A 25,991-nucleotide genomic window follows, 5' to 3' on the forward strand; every position below is an offset into this window, starting at 1 on the left:
GCGCATGGGCCGTGGGGGGAGCCTCCATGGGCGACGGTGCCCGCGCTGCGCATGCGCCGGGGCCGCCATGGGGCTGGGGCGCTGTGTGGGGATGGGCGGGCAGCGGTCCTGAGCCCGATCCTGACGTTACTAAACATCCACCCTCTTCTCTTTAATACATCTGTATTCCTTCTCTTTAATAAATCTGATCCCTTTTGTGGCCTTAAGAGATCCCTTAGCAATTACCAGCTCACAAATGACTAGTAACTCCTTCAGACAGTATGTTCTCCTTAATATTTTCCCTTAGTTTCGTGTTCATGAGTTACCATTACGTCACACAAAACGCTTTTTTTCCTTTCTAAAATGCATCCATGTCCAGAAATGCTTAGAAATAGCTCACTATAAGTTTTGAGGGTTTGATTTTGTTTCTTTTTTTTTTTTTTTCCTCAGGAAGTTCATGAATGTGAAGAATAGGAAGACAATAAGAAACAACAACAAAACACATCAAACAGTGCTATGGAAGAAGGAAAAAATACGAAATTCAGCATAGCAATTGCTAACACAGTTCATGCAACGCTCAAGATACAATACATTTATAATTCCAATTTCTCCTTTCTGTTATGCATAGTGTTTCCTGCCAGAGGGAAACCTGTGTCTGATTTCAGCCCGCATGTTTGTTTGTTTAATTATGGAAATGCCACACAGCTGCTGCTATTGTTCAAGGTGGTTTTCATACCTGAATCCTCCTTCGCATGCTATTCAAATACTTTTTTTTTTTTCTTTTCCTATTTGCCCAAGTGTAAATAGCATTTGCAGAAATACACAGCTGGTACAGTGCGGTCGTTTTCTGAATAGTGACTTAAAACTCTTTCACACTTCTTGTAACTTCCAGAACAAACTTGTTAAGGCCTGGCATGTAGCCAAGGTGGATTTCTACACATGCATGTAAACACCCAGTGACATCAAATGCTTAAATATCTTTTTCTTTCTTTTTTTTTTTTTTTTCCCCTTTGGCTGTGGAAAACAAGGGCTACCATTTTTTCTTAAATGTCAAGTCCAACTCTTCAGTTATGCAAAAGCAAGCCTAAGTACGCATGTTGAATAAAGAGGTATTTTATCGCAAAATGGAAAATCAAGTTCTTAAGATATATGAGTGCTAACTCTGTAGTCTACATTGAAAAGATTGTGCACATTTCTGTATTTTTGTAAAACTGGATTTAGTTATGCCAGGTTTACATTATTATGATTATAGTACTACAAAATATCTTAATTTTACATATATGCAAAATTTTTTAAACCTTAAATTTTAAAAAATAAGAATATTTTAGGTTCTCAATTTGCCAGTGGTCTTCACACAGACAGCTGTAAAAAAATGCACCAAATAAAAATGTTATAATTTTTATTACATATTACATTACATACAGGCATTTAAATCAGCAGGTATTCCAGCTGATAAACTCTAACTGTTAACGTTCACAAGTTCAAAAGTCCAAACTAAAACCTCTGAAAATAACGCAGTGCGGATACCAAGTCCTCAGCACCAGCAGTTCTGTGTCACAATAGTGAGTGTAAATACAAGCAAACAAAGAACATCAAAATACAAAAATGTTTATAATGTGGGAAACACTCAGAATGTTTTTTTGTTTGTTTGTTTTTCCTGGAAATCTTCTTTCCATCTACTCATTGCATAAGTTATTAATTTGCTTTCAGTCAGTGAGCTACGTGGGTTAATTTGCAGTAGATGCATACGTGACCTTAAAACTGCCACACCACCTATGCAAATGGTAAGTGCTCTGTGATTACATCAGCTACCTCCACATCGTTCTTACCAGCACTGCAGTATTTCCTGAAATTCCCCTGGCGTTTATATGTATTTGTTCTCTCTTATCTGATACTTATGTTTCTCTGTCTGTTTGTAATAGTTTGTTTTCTCTTACGTAATTCTTTTGGCAGGAGCTGCCTCTTTTGTTTATATTTATACTACATCTAACACTGTGTTTTTCTGGTCCAAAATTAGGAATCCCTAAGCCTGTGATAATACAAACACTGTATTAAATATACCAATATATGGCCTATTGGTTTGTTTAAAAATAACCTCACCTTTAAACTGTGGTTTCTTCATAAATTGCTGGCAGAGCCTGGTACCCCTCAGCAGAAAGAAATCAGTCAAGGCCTCCTTTTATTTGTAAAGGTATGGATCATCCTAATTTGCACATTTACTTGTCACTCAACTAGTTCTTTGTGCCTGCCCCAGGCCTAATGACACTGTGAGAAATCATAGAATGGCTTGGGTTTGAAGGGACCTTAACCCCCCTGCCATGATGCCTGACTTTCTTAGATCTTTATAATATTTCTTCTTCTTTCTGATATGTCTGAGTTGCAGAAGTTTATAAAGTTTATGAAGTTTAGTCTGAGTTTATGAAGTGTGATAATTTCATGTTTCAAAACCTTTAATTCTTGAAAAGAAATAATCTCACTGCAGTCATGTCCACTAGGTGTCAGTGCTGAATATATAGAAATAGCAGTTAAAGAATTAAAGTTGCACATCATACACCATGACTAACAAAATCTGTTATTGTACATGAAACAGGAAAACAGACAGAAGCTGAACTTTCTCAAACAGCATTTATTAGTTAGCCATTAGTGGCTTAGTTCAGCTCCCATATTTGTTCTGTTCTGCCCCAAGACCTGAAAAAAAAATAAAAAAAATAAAAAAAAATCACGAGTCAATTTTTCCTTCATTACTAAAAAGGGGCACCAACTTATTTTCATGTCACTGTAACCAAACAGTTAAATTCAATGTATGTATGAACAACTTTAACTATTTTCTCTCTCTTTTTTTTTTTTTTTTTTTTTTTTTGCCACACAATTATTTTTAGTGAAATTCCAGAACACGACTGACAGGTAAAATGGCATATTTAGAACTTGTATTTAAAGATCAGTGGGTTATATATATATATACATACATAAATATATATTTGCAGTAAGTCTGAATCAAAATAATAGTATTTAAAGGACTTTTCAGATATATCTTCATATCATATAATTATGATTTGGGTTGGAAGGCACCTTTAAAGATCATTTAGTTCAACCTTCCCTGCACAACGCAAGATATCAAAATAGGGAAGACTTTTAGAGCTTTCCCTTGTTCCATTACAAGATTTTAATCCTCTTCTGTGAGTGTATTAAATGCAGACATCTCAGGTACTTACTTGTTACTGGCTGGGATTAAATAGATATAATAATTAAATACCAACACACTGCATCAGGATGTTTTCACACTTGCTCACATTGCTAATCTAGGCAATTTTTTTGGGGGGGGAAAAAAGAAACAAACAACCAAAAAAATAGCTTCTAATTGAAATATGTTACTTTTTTTCTGACTTGCTGGAAATGGAGGAAGCCTAGCTGAGTCATTCCTTACCAATGGGGTTGAACCAATCATTGGGATTTTGCTTCAAGGTTTTTAATTTGAATATAAAACTGGCCCCAAAGGTTTACTATAGTAAACAAGATATTGTTTGTAGCTTTCGTGCTTTGTTGTGTGTGCATAAAATCCCTGAGACAGCACGTGTTGCAAAATGTAATAGCAACTGAATACATAGAAGAGTTGAAACATTATATACAATATCTGTTGCATTAGGAGAGGAAACAGCCACCTGAGGGCACTGTATACAACTGAAAGAAAGTTGAATAAGTTAGAGAGTAAGTTATTTTACCCCTACTCATTCATGATTAAGCAATACATTTGTTTATGCTACCAGTAGTAAATCAAACAACCTGGCCAGTAAGCCCCTCTCCTTCCCCTTTAACTCAGAAATTGTGTAACTGCCTTCAGATAATGATGATGATTTTTTTTTTTTTAAGCAGTATGGCTACTTTTTATAAGTATATACCACATCAAAATCATATTCAAATCATCATTTTAATATTCACAAGGAATGTAGTGAAACAGTGGAAAAGGATTGTTTAACAGATATTGTGAGAGGAAGAAATTGGCTTCTTTCTGTTTGCTGGGCACAATGTTATGGAGAAAATAGTAATTTAAACATAAAAAGTAAACATAAAAACATAAAACCCAGAATATTACTCTTTGATATCTCTGTGTGGGGTATGTATAAAAACATAGAAAGAAGAAAAACACTGAAATTCAGATACTGCACAGTCCTTAGTGATGACAAATTTTAGGCAACAGAATTTAGCTTTGAGACAAATCGAATTTACAGAATGGTTTCCAGGAAAAAGAAAGGGGGTGGGGAGGGGGCAAGTAGTATTGGTCTTCACTGAAATATAATAAATATAAAATGTCTAGTGCCTACTTCTGAGACATCTTTTTCAAATCAGAACAGAGATCAGTCCACTGATTCAAGTCCACTGATACTTTCCTCAGCTTTTTTTTTAAAGAAATTATTTAATAACATGTCTCTCAAGTAGTTCAGCAAAACACATTTTTCATACTTAATGGAGACTGTAGCCTCTTGTAATGTGCAAAGGTATCAGACAAGTAGAATGAGGAAAAAAAACAAACAAACAAACAAAAAAAAAAAAACAGGTCATAAATATTAGTCAGCTGGCAAAAGAGCATCATCAAGGAGACAAGTTTGTTGAGCCAGCATTTGATAAAAGAGACAAGATGGAGATTTCCTCTCCAGGAAAAACGCATTGCTTTAGCCATTTATGTGTATTACTGGGAGCTTAAGAACTAAATAACTCTTGACATGAAAGAAATATAATGGCTCTGTCACATAAATAACACGGTGAATAGCTTGATAATCTCCTGTTATACTGAATACTACTCCATTTAATTATTTTTCACTTGAATCTCTTCCTGCTCTTTACTTACTCAGACACCTCTCTTTTGTGGCTGGTGAGCTCCATTTATTCAGTTGCTTTTGCTTTTCATTTTTTCTTCTCCCTTTTTAAACTTCATGGTCATTTACAACCATCTAACAGGAAAACAAACAAACCAACCTGCTCCCCCATCAAAAACAACTTACAGGTGGTAGAAAATATAGTCTACAGCCAGACTGTTAAACAAATGCATTTTTTCTAATTTTTTCATATTTTCAGAATGTATTTTTGAAGGAGTCTGAGATCTTTATATGTGTTTCTCTTTTACTGCATTACCCAAATGGCTGATGCCATTCACCTGGCATTCACCTCTGCATGAGGCAGACTCTCAATGTCTGTACGAGCACCCACCACATTATTACATCTGCTTACCTTGCTTTACAGCATGAATCGTTTGCAAAACGTGGTTGTACAACAGCAAGCAGTTTGTGGTATGCACATTCCTGTGGTACAGTATATTCTCATTGAGCTATCTGAGCCTTTTAAACCTTTCAGGAAGCATTTCATATTGGTAAACTCTGTTATCCATGTACTTCTCTTATGCAGCCTACTCAGGAAACTTTTAATAGTACAATTTTATGTATTGAAATTTTAAATAGAACTCAGCCAGTTGTGTGCAAATGGACATGATTTTATATTCATGCTATAAGTACAGAAAAATGTGTTACATAAACCTTATACTTTACACCAAAGAAGTGCAAGAATCTCTTCAAACAGTAATAAAATGTAAATAATCAAGCACACTGTAAAGTACATATTGTGTCCATGTTATAACCAAGGAAATTATTATACAGGGAAATAGAGAAAGTTCATTATTCTGCTGAAGAAATAAAAGAAATCGTGTAATAGATCTCAACTGCCATTATTTTTCTGCTGCAGCAGAAATGTCATCATTTATGTGTTCTGAAATTGCCAGTCAATCCTTTAAGCATGAGATGAGCATGGGACAGATGAGTACACAGCAGTTCAGAGAACCTCAAGCTACTTGCCCAGCTATGAGTATTTAAGGGGTTCCCCAGTTTTTGGCTCCTCCTGGCTCCACTGTGCATGGAGAGATGTAACCTGGGGATGGCAGATGAGAAACAGGCACTGTGAATTTTATTAATTCCCCTTCTCATAAAGCTTTTCTTACAAACACCACACCAAACATCTAGCTGCACATTCACAAACCATTTTAACCATTGTGTTACTCAAGCAGTGATGAATGATGTTCAATATAACCCATGGTTTCGCTGCAGGTGTACTCTGCTTTACTTTGGCAGGTTTTGGCGCACCAGTAAGCAGCCCTCCTTTCAAACTACATGGCATATCAGGTAGTAGTGTACCACTTGCAATTCCAGTTTAGTATTCATAAAATTAGATTTTGAATTACAAATCCTAACAAAAAGTCAAATTTAAAGTACGTTGAATTGTTGTATTTCAGGCTGTGCGTCTGTGCTTAGGGAAGTAAAATATTGTAGCATTATTGCAAGTTATTATCCAAAAACAAATCACTACAAACCCAAGAAACACCAAAGTAATAATACCTAGAAAATGTATTCCTTGAAAGCAGATTATAAAATAAGAAGAGGTAACATAAATCATTACCTTTATATTTTACTATCACAGTATATTATATTTAATGCTTTTTAGAGTATGCTTCTTGCCTAATCTGTTCTCTGTTTCAGACAGGCCAGGATTCTGTTGCATCATGAGGGTACTGGTTACTTCTGGCTTTCACAACACTTACAAAATCAGTTGTGAAAACAATGGCTGTGTGGTATGACCACACTTTTGTATGACCACCCTATAAGTTCTGCACATCAATTCCTTTAGAGGCAATGAAAGGGTAGAGGTAGAGTTGATTAATGACCCACTAAAATGTGAGTGGTCCATGAAGAGATCTGTGGTGCAATTATTTTTTGGTAATCCAGGGAATTGGAGAATGGTTTGGGTTGGGCAGGACCATAAAGCCTGGCCAGTTCCACCCCCTGCCATGGGCAGGGACACCTCCCACCAACCCAGGTTGCTCAGGGCCCCACCCAGCCTGGCCTTGAGCACCTCCAGGGATGGGGCAGCCACAGCTTCTCTGGGCAGCCAGGTACAGTGCCTCACCACCCCCTGAGTGAAGAATTTCCTTCTAATACCTAATCTAAATCTCCCATCTTTTAGTTTAAAACCGGTACCCCTTGTCCTATCACTACGCTCCCAGTCTTTCTAGGTTTATATAACCACCAAGGAATTAATTTATGACCTACAACAATAATTACAAACATGCACTCTTCAGGGAGACAAAGATGTAGACATCAAATGTCAGATTGCATAATTGAAGAAAAACATAGCATGGGTAGAAAATGCTAACAGGGAGTTTCATTAAGTGCTACATGAAAATAAATTTACTGGACATCTTTTAGCAAAGCGTTCAATGGGAATTATTTCTGGTATAAAAAAACTACCTGTAAGTTATTATCTTCTTTATACAAATAACTACCTTCTTTGTACAAATAACATTTAGGGCCTTTCAGACATAATTTGAGTAAAGACTTTTTTTAACCTGTAAGTTTTACTTCATCATTTCTTAATGTTTAGGGTGTGTAAGCATGGAATGGGCTGGAAAGAGATATATGTAATACACCAAATGTCTGTAAGATTAAAAAAACAAACATCAGTCAAGGTGTCAATATTGGGATCACTTTTAAAGGCAAAAATATTAAATACTGGTATTATTTCAACTAGAATGCCACTTTTTTTTTTTTCATTTTTTTCTATCAGTCTAACCTATATTACCTTTAAATGCCTGGATTCTAATTTAAAAGAAATCTACAAATATAAGCGGCTTATTCATTTTTCTGTTCTTACTTATGCTATGGCTATCTCTGTACTTTATACAAGAAAACTACATGTGTCTTATAAGATTGTAATTGAAATATAACTTCTTTGAACTCTATTCTTTAAAAAATCCATCTGAAAGATTGAAAACCCAATATGTAAAATCAGTTTTTTGAAGATTACACAGTGTTCATAGTGATGTAATATACCTTGGTGAAGGATTTACGTTTTTAGCAAAGGGCATCACGTTTCTTTTGCATTTCTTTTGGCGTCAGTGCCAACTGAAGTCACTCAACTCCCTGCTCATATATTAACCCCTCAGTCAAGATCGTAGTTCTCTGTGTGATGGGGCAGAGTGCCAGGTTGATCCAGGTTAAAGGCAACTATTTTTTTCTTGGTGTACTGTTTCCAACTCGAGTTACTTCCCAGATAGGCTTCTGGGTTGCCTCAGCGGTGGGAATGAGATGCTAGAAGAAACTGGAGGCTGCTTAAGCTGGCACTGAGTCACATTTTTAACTCCTTAGAGAGGTTCTGACTTTGGGCACCAAATCCAAAAGCAAATAAAAACAAACAAAAACAATGAAAAACTACCGAATTGCTGGTATTTCCTTGATGTTGTAGGACACAGTTGGACATTTCAGGTTGGAGAGGAAAGATGATCCAGGCAGTCATTCTGATGGCAGTGAAGTGCCTGGATTTTAAATTTTTGTTCAGAACCACCTTGTGTAAATTATGACAACCATAAATAATCCTGTCCTGTGTAGTCTTCTTATTTATTGCTTTTGGTTTTAGCCTTCAAAATTAAATTGGTGCATGTCAGGGACTGATCCCACTTAGAACAATTTTAGGATGATTCTAGCTGCAGTGATGCACTTTTGTAGCAAAGACTGTTCTTGCCTCAGCTGACAAATACACTGCCCCAGCCTTGCCACAGTAAAAACGCAATGTTTCCTGTTTTTTACCTTCCACTTCCAGCCCTCTGACCCTGTGGCCAGACTAAACCCAGGCAGAACTTTACTGGCCTCAGTAAGCCATGTCAAGTATTCAAGAGCTGCAGCTGGTTAATCATCTTTACATCCCTAAAGACTAAATCCCTTTGGCAGTTCTCTCATTCCTCTGACCAGATGTTTCTCAGGCTGGAAGTTAAATTTTCGATTTCTCATTTAGATAATATCACAGAATCACTTAGCTCAGAAGAAACTTCTGAGGTCATCAAGTCCAACCTTTAACCTAGCACACAGATTAATATACTTCACTAAACTAGATAAAAAAGCAATAAGTGCTTTTAATAAAACAAATAGCAATAAGTTATTAGGTAAGCATTTAAAAGCTGCTAAAGACCTACTTGAAAATCAATAGAAAACAACTGCTTTTCCAAATTCACACCACCAGAGTTCTGTGGAAATGTGCAGTTTGTTTATAAACAGCTCACTCCCTTGGTTTCCACTCTTTCACACATTCTCCCAACATTTCGTCCTGCTTGTCATCAGATTTCCACCTTTAAGAGTACTTTGGAGGTGTTACTAGCATCACAGCGGCTGATTCTGACTGCTGGAATATACCAGACAGGGACAGGATTACTTCCAAAGGCACCATCGCGGTTACTCTCAGTATTTTAATGCTTGCCTGCTCATTTGATCATGTTATTATTCTGTAAAATATTTTCAGGGGGATCTAGTAAAGCAGGTGTCTGAGGGATGGGCACCAGAAGTTTGTTCCTAACGGGTTATCGATCGTGTGCTGCTGGCGCTGGGTGTGAAACAGCCTCTGTGGGACGCGTGAACAAAGCGAGCGTTGAGAGGCAAAGCCCGTGTAGATAAACGCGCTGCCCCCCTCACGGAGTCACAGATTGAGGCTCTTTATTTCTGACAAGGCAGTGAAATCAGCCCTCAGTCCTCCTCACACCATGAAGGGGACAAACTCCCGTTCCCCCACCACAGCGAGCCACGGACAAACAACGCCAGCTCTACTCTCCCCCGCGCGGCTTCTCACAGAGAAACAACCGGCAGGAGGGGGCACACCCCACAGCGGCCGAGGTGATTTTAACGAGCCGGGGCTGCCCCGCGCCCCCCGCCTCAGCCCCGCTCCCCGAGCCGGGCCCGCCCGGGCGTTACAACCCGCCCCCCCCCAACCCCCAACAAGCCCCGCCCCCCGGAGCCTCGTCCCGCCCCTCGGCCAATCAGCGGCGCCTCCCGCGGCCCCGCGGCGCCGATTGGCCACGCCGCCTGCCGTTGGGGAGCCCTTCGGCCACTCGGCGGCGCCGCCCGCAGCCGGGCCCCGCCCCCTTCGGCGGCCGGCGGCGCTGGGAGTCGCCGCGGACGCCATTTCCTCAGCGCCCCCGCGGCGGCGCGGCTGCATCAGCGCTGACGTGAGGCCGACGCGCGGCTCCGCCCGGCCCAATCCCCCTCCACCCCCACCCCCCTGTGACGGGGGCAGCGCGCACAGGGCGCCGGGTGAGTGCGGGAGGGGGCGGGGACACGGGTGCGCGCAGCCCGCCACCCCCCACGCGCCCTCCCTCCCTCCCCCCGCAGCGGGGCCGCGCGCGCGCGCGGGGCAGCGGCGGCGGCGCGCGCGGCGGGCGGGGGAGGGCAGAGAGGGGCGCTGCGCTGTCGGGAGCGCGCGCCGCGGGGGGGGGCGGGGGCGGCGCGTTCTCGTCGGGAGCGCGCTCCGAGGGCCGCGCCCGAGCGCTGTGGCTGGGCCGGGCGGGGGGGGGGTGAGGGGATGGGGTTTTGGGGGGGGGAGGGGGGGGGGCAGCGGTGCTGTCCCTGAGGAGAAGGGGATGAGCGGGGGGGTTGTGGCCGCTTCCCCCGGGGTTCGCAGCGGTTAAACGGCCCCCGGTGCTGGCACGGCCCTCAGGGGGGCTCAGCGCTGTAGTGGGGTCGTTGGGGGTGCGGTGGCTCCTGAGAGGGGCCTGGTGAGGAAGAGGAGGGTGGGGAAGGGTAAAGCTATAAGGAAGCGAGGCGGTGGGGGAGCAGCACTGAGCGCGGCCTGGGTGCTGCGCTGCTCACGGCAGCACAGCGGGGCGCAGGGCAGCGCCCTCCTGCCAAAAAAACGAGCTTTTCATCCCAAATTAGCCGCCAGTAAGCGTGAGATAGGCCTGTGTGAGTGCACGCGCTTTCTAGTAACTAACCCCGGGAGTAAAAGCCTTCAAAGGGATGCGTGGAGCTGGGGTTGAAACATATTTCTGAGCCTCTTCCTTTGTCGTGAGGCAGCTCTGTGAACAGCCGCCCGTGTACGAAGTGTTGTGGAAATAAAGAAGTTACCTTGAAAACGTCTCTGGGTGTTTAATGAGAAAGTCATGCCTGCAAGCATACGCCGATCTGCTGGTGCAGGGGCATTTCATCAACAAATCTTCATATTGATATTCACTGGTGTGCTTCTAAAACAAATAGCACTACTGCTAGGAAAATGATTTTTTTTTGTGATCTTTATCACAGAAAATTATATCATTAAAGATATTACCCTTGTCCTTTTACCTGTGGACAAAATATACTAGAAAATGCCACCTATAGGTACTGAAGGCATTACCTACAGATGTCAATGACCTCCAGTTGTCTGCTGTTCCCTTGAGCTCACGCTGTCAGTTTTGTCCCATTGGTGATGCTGCTGTTAGCAGCTGAAGAAGCTTTTGGTATGTTTTATGTGCATCTTCATCATCTTAATCAGTGTTTACCTGCTCCTGAGCTACTGTACCTAGGTCTCAGTAACTATGGTAGATACATACATTAATAGGTATTAAGATGTTATTAACTAGGTAACAGTTAAGCTTCCTGCCAGATCCTGAAGATTTGCTTGTAGGGAAAACGAGCTGTCTTTGCTTACGTTAGGGAAAGCCGTCCCCCCCCCCCCCCCAACCCCCCAACCTTTTTTTTTTTTTTTTTTTTTAGTGGGAGGGGTATATCTTGTTTATTAAATTAAAAATCCAGACCAATATTTAAAATTACTGTCCAGTCATTGTAAACAACCAAGGTAGAATATGTAGGAAATGATTGTCTTAATAGTGAATATAGGACTAAAGCTTGTATGTCATTAATCATACAATGAAGAAAAACATGTCATTTTAGATGGAGGTTAGGACTATATCCCTTAAAGCTAATTGTTTGATTGATTTTAATTTGAAACAGGAGGAAGGTTACAATATTATAGATAGGACAGACTTTAATTAAAGTTGTAGTGTAATGTGTACTAATACTGATACACCTATACAAAGGATTTTAAGTGGTTGACAACATTTTTTTTTTCTTTGAATCTTAAAAGGAAAACAATCTTTCAGAATTTTATTTTAGTGTGGAGTAATTATGAGATGTGAGAGAAATTATCTCAACTTTCTTACAACTGATGTTTTAGAAAAACATTGTTTTGACCTACTCCATTTTATTCTTCATATTTATTGAATTACTTCAGTGTTCATGCTGAAGTGATATATGAGATAATACAGGAAATAAACAGCCTGTATGGCTCAGGCTGTATAAATCTGAGAGTTGATGAAAATGCTCTAAAGACAGTGATACCTGGACCAGACTGTGAAATTCAGAAGTTTCGCAGCATGCACAGTCTTGAGCTGTGTGCGAGCGCACGTAAGGTGATGTGGCTGTACCATGGCACCGTGGGTGCCAGTGGCTGCAAGTGACCTTTGCCTGTGAGTTTAATAATTCCTATGGTTATGTTTACGGAAGGTTCTTAATCTTGTAACGTGTATGAATTATGATATTGATAGGCTACACTGTATCTTCAGTTAGCCTTCACATAGAAGTTTCATGCCAACCTAAATATTTTAAAAGTAGCTATGTATTTGTTGTGGTTGTTTTGGTTTTGTAGACTGCAGTTAGACCTTTGTAATTGGGATGGGGAATTTCTGCAGCATAGTTACTCAAGACCCAGTTTTCCAACATGCAGCCATATTTTCAAAAAGCAGTGGGTTTTAGTTTACCTAGAAGTAGTGTCTTTCTAGGGTAAACTTGAATTCAGTGGCTGTCAAAAAAAATAAGAAAGAAAAGCAGCATAAAAATCTCCAGTTTTTATTCTTCTTTGCTAAAGATTTAAAATAAGTAATCGTCTTTGTTGACTCAGAATATACGCAGTCATAGGTGGAAAATATATTTCAATTCTTGAGTTTTCATGTATGCCATGTCTTAATTATGTTCAGCATTTCACTGACGTATATAATGCTTGCTGTTGTTCTTCTGATTTAATGTAGATCATCTAAAAACAGGCCTTTCCCTGTACTGTACTGTACTTTATAAAATACTAGGAATAACTTTTTATTGGAATTTCTGCTGTGCTGATGCTGTTTTCATAGCTATTAGCTAACAGTTGCTGGACTGCAGCAGCTGGAAAAGCTTTGGGAAAGAGACGCTGATAATAAAAGCAGTAAAATAAAACATTTTTGATAGTGTTCTGCAATCAGTAAAGGATTAAGCTACAATTTAGAACATAAAACCCGTTTGTTCATGAAATGAAGTCTGGCTCTTGCCAGGTAACTTTTCTGTGAAATGTTTTCAGTGGGATGAAAATACGTGCGTGTTGGTTTTTAGGTTTGCTTTTTTGTTTGTGTTTTCAGCAGTCGGTTATCTGTGACATACGGCTTTGGGTAACAAAATACTTCAAGGCCTGTATGAAGTGAATTAATTCTGACTGTAGTCGTATAGGAAGAGGTTGCAATGACTGTGGTGCCCGTACATAGTCATCATTTAACCTGCCCTGGTGGGTGAGCTTTCCTGAAGCTTATGGAGGTATTTGTAGATGAACCAGATACAGATTCAAACGTGAAAGCTCTGTGGATGTTCCCAGTTTACTAAGGAACAAATACATTTTCTACTTTTTTATTGTTATATTGAATACATATATACAAATGAAATGCTGTAATAAGATAAAGATTTTGAAAAATTATGGTGGAAACCTTGGTGAAAAGTTTCCCCAGGGTTGTCCGGTTTGGTGCATTTCAGTGGCCTTTCAATTAGCTTGTACCTAGTGAAAGAGTTGATGAGCTATAACTATGAGAAGGCAGGAATGTTCAAAGCAATTATGAATTTGATCTGAATTGGTGCTGGCACAGAGCGTAAAACTTCTGTTTGCAGGAATACTCTGACAGGTATAAGTGCTTAACTTGTGGGGTCCTGCTGGCAAGGCAGGCTGTTAAATCTGGCCAGTAGGACCCCATTAGAGGAATGCAGGTGTGAAATCTGCTGCTCTGTGTCATTTCACTGGGTCCCTCTCTACCCGCACGGTCTCAGGTTGGCACACAGGTAAAGCAGTGTTTTCATGCCTCTATTCCGTGTTGCCCCAGAAGGAGCTGAGTGGGACGCAGCGCCCTTAGCTTGCAGCCAGCTGGGACAGCTGGAGGTGGCGCTCGGCCTGGCTCGCCGAGCCCTGCTTCCAGTGCCTGAACCCGGCTGCTCTGAGCCTGCAGGAACTCAATTTTCTGCCTCTGACAGCCCCTAGCGGTGTCACTGCCTCCTGCGGGCTGAATTCCTTCCCCAGCACCGCGCGGTTGGGAGCGCGTCTGTGGGGCGCGCTGGGCTCTGTAGGTCCCGTATCCCCGCACCCCGCCTGTGTTCTGTTGGGACTTGCACGGTTGCCATGGCAATGCTTGTGACTTGTCACTTGTTCCATGTTACACCTTCAGTGCAGAGAGTGGTAGGAGAGAGGGAGCCGAAGAGAACCTTGTTTTAACACACACACATCTTCCGTTATGACTAAGAGTGCCAAGAGATATGGAAAAGCAACCGTAAGGTAACTGCATTTCTATACAGCAGATAACATTTAGAAGCTTTCTCTATCCAGTTTAAACTTGTAGTTTAAGTTGAGGGTCAGGGAGTTGTTTATTCTTCTCTGAAACTTGCCCTAATTTTAAAACCTGCAGAATGAGAAGAATGGCTGAGGGTCTTAAGCCCCAAGCAGTTTACAGATAGTTGGAGTACAGATCCCAGACTGGGGTCAGTCTCAGCAGAGCCTTTAGAGGGCTGTGCCAGCACGTGGCTGCTGGGAGACACGAGGGACCTGCTGCAAGCAGTGCTGGTGGGCTCTGAAGGAGCATAGTGCTTGCCAACCCATGGCCAGCTCTGCTCAGGACCCCAGGGCTCTGCTCATTCCTCCCCTGAGAACCATTTCTAGAACTGCCCCTCCTCACAGCTTTCCAAAGCACACGTCTTGTAGCTTCTGGCTATGTGAATGAACATTTAATATAAGTCAGTGGGAAGAAAGGACTTCAATTAATCTGATAAGTTTGAGAAAGATCTGTGTGTTTACTGTTAGTTGTTAGCTTACTGCTCCAAATATAGAAGAATCTCATAGGGCTCTTCTCCCTAGATGCCTGATAAACCTTAATACGGCAAAATTTATATATGTGTGTACTTACTTTTAGACAGATGACCATGGAAATGGTTGAATCGCAACAAGATGAAAATACAGTGGATTCTCTGCCAGACAGAGATGCTGTTCATGATCAGAGTCAGCCAGGCGAAAGTCGTATTTCCTCAGTACCTCAGGTAAGTTGAAATGTGGAAAGATGAGAAGAATCAATAAAGTGACATTCAGAAATGTTATGATTCTTTTATTGTTGATGATGAAATTACCAACTTGTATGGTGTTGTCATATGCTGTAAGTCTTGTGATTAAATAGGAAAAATACCAAGCGTATACTACAAACCATACCTGCTGCATTTAACAAAAGGCCAGTCAGGTCTGTTAAAAGGTGACACTTCTAGGAAATTGGTCTTTTCAGAATGATCATTAGGGATCCTTTACACTTTTCACAGATGATCGTATGTATTTGTTATGCAGATGAGGATAGAGTCCTAACGAATTGAGGTGGCTGCAAGATCAAATAGCGGAAATGTGTGCCTTGAAGATGTGTTGCAAAACAAAAGTGAAAATGAATAAAAATAGTCATTGCTCTTTCCTACTTCCATTTTTTTTATAGCTTCTGTTTAGTCTTGCAAGTACAATTGTGCTTGCTCTGTTTAATCTCTGTGCATGTGATGACAGTATCTGGGTTTCTAAAATGTACATGTTCTACATAGTAATCGTACCTGGATACTTCTTTGGCAGTTAATGGATAAAAATGACATAATAACAATTCTCAAACATGAAAATAAGCACTGAAAGGTTCAGCACTTGAGAGAATGTTCTTGCCAGTGCTAAGATTTATAGCTTCAGGATGTTGTGTAGACCCCTTTGAAGAATCTTCAAAACAGCTTTGTGAAATAGAGGAACTGAGTTAAAAAAGAAAAACAAACAAACAAAAAAAAACAACAACTTTAGAGAAATTCTTCAACATCAAAAGTTAGAAGCTAGTAAGATTTCTGTCTGAACTATAAGGGAGGGATGCTCCATTATTTCATGCCATGTGTGTGGCATGTTAGATACTCGATTTACATTATAGGTTTATTTTCAAGAGTGAATGCAACTGGGTTTTTCTGGGTCTTCAGACACCAAGTGGAACCCTTGTTTGTCTTTTCTAACCTATGGTATTGGGTTGTAGTTTTGATATCTACATCCCTGGGAATCCTGTGTTTTTGTTTTTTTGTTTGTTTGTTTTTTTGTTTTCCTTGAATGGAGTATGAAACCATTTTTTTTATTTTTTTTTTAATGCTGATTTCACCCCTTCATTTCATCTTTCTTTGATGGTTCAAATTCAGTGGTTCAAATTTGATGGTTCAAATTCATTTCTTTGATGGTTCAAATTCATTTAACTTAACAGATTTTACATGTAAACCATTAGCTCATACAATAGTCTTCTGGTGTCCCGGTACTTCAGTACTGGGTGGTGGTAACTGATGAGGTTCAGCCGTACTGGGCAGGGCCCCTAGGTCTTTCAGTTAAAAGCAGTAACTCTTGAAGTACTGATGAGGAGAATAGCCTGGAGTGTACATCTCTGTGTTCCTTAGACCTTCTGACCAAAAGGAGGAGCCAGGGCAGAGCTCAGAGGTGCTCCCAGCTGGAGTCCATGTCCCTGTGTGGGCCTTCCAGAAAAGCGGCTTCAGCAGCGTGGCGCCGCTGAGGAAAATGGCGGAGCCGGGAGGCCTCCAGCAGGCAGCCCCTGGAGCCCCCGGTGGTGGCCACTGACCAGAGGGGGTCCTGCCAGCCCAGGCCAGGCCATCGTGCTCCTCCTGCCACCCCTCGGCCTGTGGGACACCCACTGCTGGCCTTGAGCTGCTAGAAAGCTGTGCCCACCCCCTTGGCACCCTGAGGCTCAGTTGCCGCCGTGTTTCGGTGGGTCTGCCTGACCCTGGAGGAGAGCTTATTGCCGAGAAGGGGGAAAGGCCTGGTTTTGCAGGGAGCTTTGTTTGGCCGAAGATGAGGAGGACGCTCATAATTTACATTCCCACCTGGCATGTTCTGCAGGTGAGAGGTTGTCCCAGTGAAGGTTAGGGAGCCGTGGTGAGAGGGGAAGCAGGGACTTTGTGGGATGAGGAACATCCCCACCTGCTTCTGCTGGGTGCGGGATGGAAAATATGGGGCGCTTCTGAGGGATTCATCGCTGTGCTGCTGCTCTGGCACCTGTGAATTTGGGACAGAAGGGCACAGATAGCTCCTTCTCCCTCTTTTACCTCTGAAGGAGTGTAGTTAAGAGAAGGCAGCCACTGAATGTGACTGACACATAGCTTGCTCCAACTTCCAGTTATCTTTCCTAGTAATTTTCTTGAAGTTGTGCAGGAATGTGAGGGAAGTAGGATGAGTTAGTGCTTACCAAGAGGTAAAATGTCTGCTTGTTGAATTTGAGGGTTGCTTTTCAGACATCTGTGTGACGTTTTTTTTTTTTTTTTTTCCAACCAGATATTTGTTCAACCTTGTTTTTGTTCAGTCAGAAGTAAATCATTTTGATAAATGATCTTTTAATACTCAGTTTGTGGTTCTCTCTATGTTATCAAAGAATGCCAGGATGGTTGAGGCAAGCAGGGACCTCTAGACCAATAGCCCTGCTCAAGCAGGGTCAGCCAGAGCAGGTTGCCCAGGACTGTGTGAAGGTGGGTTTTGAATATCTCCAAGGATGGGTAGTCCACAACTTCTCTGGTTGGCCTGTACCAGTATTTGACTTCTGTCAAAGAGGGGAAAAAAAATGTTTTATTGTGTTCAGGTGCAATTTTATGGTTATTAATTTCCTTGGCCTTTTGTTGAATTAATACTTTGTCCAGGGAATGGTGAGCAAAATGCTGAAGAATATAACCGTGTAGGAGTATATTTTCCTCCTCTGGAGTTCAGGCTTTTTAGAGAAACACCTGGCACCTAGTATGATAAAGGCCGACCATGGAATTCAGTGTGGTGATCGTATGAAAAGAGCAGGCACTGTTTTTGTGTCTTCCCTCTGAAGCCAGTGATCCTGTTTGGCTGGAGAACTGTGATGTGGTGCGATAATCTCCAGTGCTACGGGGACCTCTCATAATTTATTAGCAGAGACAACAGAGAAGAGCTTTTTTTTTTTTATGTTATGTACTAGATATTGTTATATGCTCTTGCAATTTTTGGTGATGAAAGTAAAACTGTTTTTTTTCTGCAAAAGCAAAAATTAGCAAATCAGAAAATAGCAAAATGAGATAAATTTTTCATCCATTGAGGTAAAACTGACAATTTCTGCCTTTAAAGGAATATTTTTATAATAAAATTAATTAATATAGATCAAGATAGGTATGCAGGGAATTCAGCCACAGATGCTAAGTCCCAGCCACCAAGAGAATTATGTAAGAAAATATTTATAAAACTTTTGGTTGTCTTTAGAAGCTGTTTGAACTGTGTAGAACACCCATACGAGAAGCTCGATGCCTTTTCCTCAGTGAAGAGCAGAGGTGTGAGGTGGAAAATGTCTCCGTGGGTTTTGTCTCATATGCACAGGTGATCTGCTAGTACATATAGGGCTGCTCTTAGAAAAATAAGTTATTTTGGACTAAAATATTCTCGTAATATTGATGATAACATTTGGAACAATTACATGTGCATTGTTATTTAAATTAATGTTCATTTTGCAGCATTTTTAGAGGCTGTATAGCATTCTGTGGTGTACTGTGCTCAGCTACATAAATATACTATGTGTAACTATAAATAAATAAGAGCAATATACTTAGAACATTTTTTCAATTTTGACAAAGTACTTTTTTTTTTTCTTTAATCCTGCATCCTGGATAAGTTCTTTGAATCAGTTTTTGCATTTGTTATATTCCATCTATTATTAGGACTGTGTTTACTGCCTTGATCTGAAATGTTTTCTGTTGACCTCACAGTGCTGGCCCTGAACGAGGCATGGGTCAGGATTTACAATGTGAAAACTGCTGTCAGAGGGATTAGGAGGGACCTTTCTGATGCAGGCAGTGTAGAGCTGTTGGGAGCCGGGACTGCTCAGGTTTAGCACATCAAGGACATTTGCCTTTTGGGCTCGCAGCATGAAATGTTGCATTAAATCTTGCTCCCAGGAGACTGAGCACTATAGAAGTTCTCCGCAGTGTGAATATGGCTTTAAAACCAGCCTGCCAAGTGCAAGTCCAGGGCATTAAGGAAAATTGATGTTAGAGCATTACAAACCTGCAGCTTTGTCACTGTTTTGTGCTTCTTCAAGGGTATCCTGTTGCCAAGTGGCTGAGATCAGTCAAACCTTGACTTCCTTAAAGCTAGGAGTTTCCTTTTTGCCTTTTTGGTGTTGGCCGTGCAATTGGCCAAAAGTTCCCTGTCTTCAGCTTTGCCTCGTAAAGGCTAGGCGGTGCCTGAGCGTGACAAGTCCTGTGCTCTTCTGGTAGGTGAACCCACAAAGGGTTTGTTCTTTTCCAGAAGCGCTCCTCTCATTACTTCTGGAGTCCTTGCAGCTTTTAAATTCTACAGCTGAGACACAAATCAAGCTCAACTGTGCGAGGTGTACATCCTACTAGCCATGTTTGAGGCACGAAAGGTTGAGTGTCAGTGTGAACTCTGCAGTACTCTGTAGGGGAAAGTTACCTGAGCTTCAGTGACAGTGCGTGTGTACGCAGGACAGCTGTTCAGTGAGCCGTGGGTCCTGAAGTCAGAGAACTGATAAGCAGCTGAACTCCTGAATGAACACGTACCTCGGTGTGAAGATAATTCATGTTTATTTTTTTGAGGGGTGGAGTGGGAGGGCGCCTCTTCTTTTGTTTCCCTCTTTTTGCAAGAGGGAGCTCTTCGATTTCCAAACATACAGAGTACGGGCCCATGCTGCCATGACAGATTACGTGGTCGGTATTTGTTGAAGCTATTGGGCTCGACTGTTGCACACGTAAGAGGCTCGATCATCAAAGGATATTGCAACATCCAAAGTCTCTTAGCAATCGCTGGGGCATAACCCTTGCACTGTTTAATCAGGTACTTGGGGTGTTAATCTTCTGCTCCCTCTTGGTGTTGCTGAATTGCTCAGGGGTTGGTTTTGGTCGTTGTGTTAGAAAGCCCTCAGAGTGATGGGGTTAGAAGGAGCGTTGCTCATTGCTGATGGCTGAAAGTAATGTTTTTTTTTGCCAGGGCTGTGTCAGTCAGTGTGTGTGCGTGATAGCTTCAAATGGCCAAAGTATCTTGGCAAACACAGGACTGTTCAATTTGAAACAATTCAAAGCGAAATGTGAATCAAAATAATTCTTACAGTTTAAAAACTTTGTAGAAGACATGCAAAACATGAAGTTAGAAATGAAGTCATAGTTCTGGAAAACAAATCTAAGACAAAATAGTCACAGAATACTATACTACGAAGTATAGTTCGTAGGGACTGCAATAACATGAACGTGAACACCGCCTAACTTTCAGAAATTGGTGGGAACTCAGCCGTGATCACATCAAATTGAGATGTTTAAAGTAGATATAAATGAGCAAGCAAATCACTTTTGGTTTTTGAACCAGCTTTAAAGACACTATTGTCTCTCCTCCCCCTGCACCCTCCACCTCCACTTAATCTCCTATCTGAATTAACGGGAACAAAACAATTCATCCTGCGATACTGTCAACTTTAGACTAAGGGTATTAACTGAGTGATTTTTTTCTATTATTTTTTCCCTCCTTGTGTGGTTAGACTGAATGAATAAGTAGCTTCTAAATGACTACAGTGTTTCTTAATTCTGAATACTGGCTTACTTCCTGCTTATATGTGCCTGACCCATTGTGTACCAAACACAGGAACTAATCAACTGTGCATGTAGTGCAGTGTGGTGTTTGTGCTCAGCATGTTCTTCCTGATACCCTAGAGAATTGTAGCAGATTACTGCTATCTGTGAGCGCTGCAAACTGAGAGGTTTGGTGAAATTGCCTTTGTAATGTTTTGAAAAGTTAGCATGCTTTGTAAATGTTTAGACTGCTCCATGCTCCTTCCTTGAAGCTGGGGTTTGGGATGATGTCAGCTTTGCCTGGCAGAAAATAGACCATGATCATCAGGACGTTCAAAATGTTCTAGATCTCAAATATGTATTCTGATAATAGCGTTTGTATTTGGTTTATAGGCAGGGAAGAGAGCTTGTGTATCCTATTTACGTGTTGCCATTTAATGCCATTTAAGGAATGACTGCTTGCATTTAGGGATTAAAAATGTCCTCAATTGTTTTATTTCCTGAAAATCTCTTCAGTTTACTACAACAATCGAGCAATTGCATAGTGAATGTGGACAAGCTCCTGTCTGTTTGCTAGAAACGTTGCTTCTTTGAGATAATATGAGCCAACATCTGTTCTACTTGATAGCAGTATGTCTTAATAGGAGATAAACATTTTCTCTTGCCTTAAGGAATGATTCCCAGATGAGCAATGGCTTACTGATCATAAATAAAATGTCATTTAATATTAGGAATTTAAAAACAACAAAACCCCCAAAAAACATCTTCAGTGTGAATATAGAAAAATACAAAATGCTTTTCTTTTTTTTTTTTTCAAATTTGACATTAATCATGTTATTTCTTCTCACTCTCATCTGCTTTTACCTCCACTGCTCGTACCAGCTACCTTCTTGGGCTGAGAACCAAGCTATAGGAAAGGGAAGATACCAGCATCTTAGATATGACTCAGGGCTTATTCTTGCACACGCGGAAGTTAGAAATTAAGTTTTTCAATGCAGTTTACTTTCAAAAAGACTCATCTATTTTTATCGTATGATTTTATGAAGTTGTAGTTTTTTTCCTTTTCACTCTGAATTTCAGGATGTTTCATCACAAAGAGCTTGAGATCAGTCTTAGTGTTTTCCCTTTTGCTTCAGTATTTGTTTCTGATGACAATTTTAGCAGTAAGAGAATAAAACTTGAGTTATTTCTTAGTCTGTGGATGCTTAACTATCTCTTAGCACGTTCAGCATCAATACAGGTGATTGAGAGCCAGGGGCTGGGCAAAGCTGCTTGTGCTCTGAAATGTCATCAGAAAAAGGGCTCAGGTGTCTTCCTATACAGAATGGGGCTACCATTTTCTTCAGCTCTGCTAAGTTTAAAGATTTTTCTGTACTTTATTTTAGTTGTATCAAAGTACTTCAACTCTGTCCTGATACTGTGAAATACGTAAAGTGAATTTATTAAACTAAAACAATTTACAAATCCATGCATTGCTTTGTTGAACACTTTTTTCCTTCCTATTATCGCATCCCTTGAGACATCTGTCTGAAAACCAAAAGTTGAAGCTAAGCTTCCAGCTTAACAAAGCAAAAACAAAACAATTGTGGATATTTTTTGGACTGAGAACATTCTGCTCTGTATCTTGTTGCTGCAGCATACCACTTGAATGAATATTGGTATATTTGGTTACGTTTCTTGAGCTTCTTCCTAGCCTTCATGCTAGCGGCAGCAGATTTACTCCGTGATAGCTTGGGGTTGTTTTTGATTGAAAAGAAAATGTGAAGTCTCTGGGGGGAAGGGGAAAAAGATGAAGACTTGGAGTTTGGTAGGGCTTGGTTTTCCACACCTTTTGGAGATATACCACATTTTTCCTATGAAGACTTGTGTACTTGCACGTGAGATAAGCACGCCTGCTTCAGCTGTTCAGGGTACGGCATCAGAACCAGGTTGTTTTAGTATTGCTTCTAAAAGCCTTTACTGAAATCTTGCGGTGTGTTTCTTAAACATGATGGTTGTAACTTTTGCAGGTTTCTGTAGCTGCATCAAGTGCTGGAAGAGGATCTCCAGCAGTATCTCTTGTGCAGTTGCCTTCTGGTCAAACTGTTCATGTCCAGGGTGTCATTCAAGCCACACAGCCCTCAGTCATTCAGTCACCACAAATGCAAGCTGTTCAGGTTAGCTCTTTTATTCTTCTGTTTTCATGAATATTTGGTGCTTCATTACTCGTGCCCCTGCCCTCATCTTCAGCTTCTCTTCATTCCTGCCAGCGCTGGGAGATCTACTCGTGCAGTTGTAGGAAGGTGGGGGTGGGGAGGGCGGTGGCAAGCAGCCAGCTAGTAGCAGCTCTGCAAGCATTGTGTAGCGATTCCTTAATGCTTCCTGTTTATTTCTTAAGAAATTGTGTCTTGGAACCCTGAACTTTTGCAACAGCAAGTTTGTGTAATAACATGACCTTGTTTTAGCGTACCTTGCAGTTCTTCCGTTTCGTTCAACTCTGCGATCGTCCTGATTCGAGTGGAAATTTGCAAGTGTCTCTTGTACTGTATTTCTGAGAGCATCTGGATGTGGTGGAAGTAAACATAGCTTCAAATGATTCCTTGTTGGTGTAGCAGGCTCAGTCAGAGCATCTGGTATTGCTTTCTGTGGGTGTGTAAATGTAAAGAGCAAAAATAAGGGCAGCCTCTAAATATTTATTTGGCAAGTCTTCACGTTTAAACCTGCTGATGTTAGAAAACAGGGACCAGTACAAAATACTTAGAGAGTTTTCAGAGCTTTTAAGTAGTGAAACAGACTGGAGAGAATGACTTTGCACTCTTTTGCAAATGACTAGGCAAGCCTCCCATTAGTGTTCTTCTTGTAGGCAGGAGTGTCTTTGATCTGCATTTCTTAAAAACTGATTGCAAAATGAAGGCTGAATTGGTTCTTGCAAGTAGAACTGATAATCTCTAAGAAAGGCTAGATAACAGCTACATGTGAACTGTTTACCTGCAGTCCTTGCAATATAGGAAGGAAAAGACAAGTGTATTGTCAGGCTTCTTGAGAAGCCGCTTTTAAACTTTTTAGTAGCTTTCAAGTATAATAGATAAAAAGGCATATGTAAGTATATTTATCTTGGAGACTAGAAAACAAGAATAAAACCTTAGCCAGGTACTCAGTAGTTTATTTGTAGGTGTAGATGATGGGCCATGGTAAAGTTTGGAAATCCTAGGTCGCTCTTGAGAAGGTGCAGTGGATGGCAAAAGGCTTGGGTTTGGTCAGACTTGAAGGCAAATCGGGGTATTAAAAAAATGAATACTCTTTTTTTTTTTTTTTTTTTTTTTTTTGGAATTCTTTCTAACTATAATTTGCAAGGGTGAGCTTTATCAAATAATTATGTTATAGTCATTCCCAGATTCTGTCACTGCTCTTCTTTAAGCTGGTGTCCTTGGGGCATACATACAGAAACAGTCCTTGCTTCAGAGCTCAGGGGGAGGAATTTATCCAGAATCTCTTGACAGCTGCTGCTGTGTCGTCTTAGGGGGTGGAGATCGACTGTGTTGTATTGAGTCAACCCTGTGCTCTCTTTACCGAAGGAACAGAGATGGGAAAGCTGTGTCCTGGTTAATACTAACTTGTTAGTTCCAGGCTTTTGCTTTGCTTTCACTTGAGCATGTTAATGGCGAATAATGTGACCCTCCCAGAAGGATTTGATGCTTGAAAAAAGCCCTGTGAAGGACTCCAGTACAGCATTACAGAGGTTGCCTAGGCTCTTCTGTGATCTTCTTAAGCACTTTATCCTGCCACCTGGCACTTCCTCCAGATTGCTTGGCTTTAACTTAGTGTCCTGCTTCTGCCAGATAGTGGGAGACTTGGAAAATGGTATCAGTCTGCTTAAATAAATAAATAAAATACATAAATAAAAATATCTTGAAGGCTGACGTTAAAGCCTGTGTGACCTCTCCCTCAGACACCTGCAGCTTTAAGCTGGAAGGCATTTAATGTTTTTTTCTTGTAACAGTATTGCTTTCTGGATGAAAAAATACTTACCTGCATTGTGTTCTGTGTTCTGTTATTGTTGTTTTACTTGTAGGAAGGCTTGCAATTCAGATTATTTGACTTTGCTACTTGCTTCTCCCCTGTAATGCATCAGGTATTGACAGAGGAACATGAGCTCATGGCTGTTGTGAGCTATATTTGTTCAAATGCAGAACAGTGTGTTAAGGCTGGAGCAGTCTGACTGATGGCCAGGAGAAATGGCACTGGTTCCCTTCTGTGAGCCTCGTGGACATGGCTGCTTGCTATTAGAAGAAACAAACATTACGTTTTTCTCTCCTATCCTGATGAACTTCTGACACTTCTTGTAGAAAACTTCCTCTTCCACATAAAAACGCTTACATTTCCTTGTTATTTTCTTACCATCTTATCAAAGTGCTGCTGTTCCTGACTTCTTGGTTGTCTTCACAATCAGGAAGGGGTGGCCATTAGTAACTCTACATGTAAGTGCAATGAGAATGTGTAAAGACCCCAAACTCTTGTTTTCCTGCTGTTTGCCCTCAAACCATTTTTTTTTTATTTTTATCCCGTGGAGTGAAAGCTCTCTTTGAGTTATGCTGCCCAGGCTCTTGGCTGTATAATGGTGCCTTTAAAGGCTTGAAGATTGATCCATGAGCCGATCCACGTAGGGCACTGGAAATGCCTTTCAGATCTCTTTGGTCAGCATTGGTTCATCCTGCAAAAGAACGAATACAAACATCTTGAAGCTCTCATGTTTCCCCAGTCAGCTCTGAAGCCTGGTTTGGAGCTGTCTGCTTGTCGACATGCAGAAGTGCCTCTCATTATTTCCAGGTCTGTTTTAATTAGATATGCATAATGTTTTAATAACATTCCTATCTACTACCCAGCAAAATTGAGGCTACATTTTATTTTTATTTTACAAAATTGGAATGCAATAAAATTAACAAGTAGAGAGAAACCCTCGTTGTGCAGTAACATGTGGTTCTTTCAAGGTGCAGCTGTACAGGTTTGAGATGGAGTGACACAGGTCCATGAACTTCCTGAGCCTTCCAAGCAATCATTTTCTGTTGGTCATGCAGATTTTGTTTTCAGGCACCAAACGCTGAGGCCTGGCAGCCACATTACTTCTCGAGGTTTGTCTGGTCTTTCCTGAGCTGTAGAGAAGTCTCCACCCAGGTGGAACACTTGAGCCTTCTAGTCACTTCACTCTTGTTTAATGACATGAGTGCCTGTTCAGCATTAGTTTAGAACAGTATTTAGTCTGCAACTGTGTTATGGGCTTTATGTAAAAGGTCATTTTCCACACCACCATTTCCATACTGCTTCAGTTTTGGAAATCTTATACACCAA

The 25,991-nt window shown here is 41.0% G+C and overlaps 1 protein-coding gene across 14 annotated transcripts in view; it reads left to right on the forward strand.

Moving 5' to 3' along the window:
- The first annotated feature begins 9,903 nt into the window (after positions 1 to 9,903).
- CREM (cAMP responsive element modulator) overlaps positions 9,904 to 25,991 on the forward strand; it is a 33,314-nt gene continuing 17,226 nt past the window's right edge. The window contains exons 1-5 of one of the 14 annotated variants that reach the window (XM_027450483.3): positions 9,904 to 10,091; positions 14,264 to 14,370; positions 15,002 to 15,125; positions 18,355 to 18,468; positions 22,676 to 22,822. In XM_027450483.3, coding sequence (XP_027306284.1) covers positions 14,330 to 14,370; positions 15,002 to 15,125; positions 18,355 to 18,468; positions 22,676 to 22,822 — 426 coding nt within the window. In that variant the 5' untranslated portion in view covers positions 9,904 to 10,091; positions 14,264 to 14,329. Of the gene's footprint in view, positions 10,092 to 14,263; positions 14,371 to 15,001; positions 15,126 to 18,354; positions 18,469 to 22,675; positions 22,823 to 25,991 lie in introns of those variants that run through there. The other 13 variants (XM_072033808.1, XM_027450482.3, XM_027450486.3 and 10 more) reach the window with 13 other exon arrangements.

This window comes from Anas platyrhynchos, chromosome 2, assembly GCF_047663525.1.
Source record: "Anas platyrhynchos isolate ZD024472 breed Pekin duck chromosome 2, IASCAAS_PekinDuck_T2T, whole genome shotgun sequence".
Classification (NCBI taxonomy): Eukaryota; Metazoa; Chordata; class Aves; order Anseriformes; family Anatidae; genus Anas; species Anas platyrhynchos.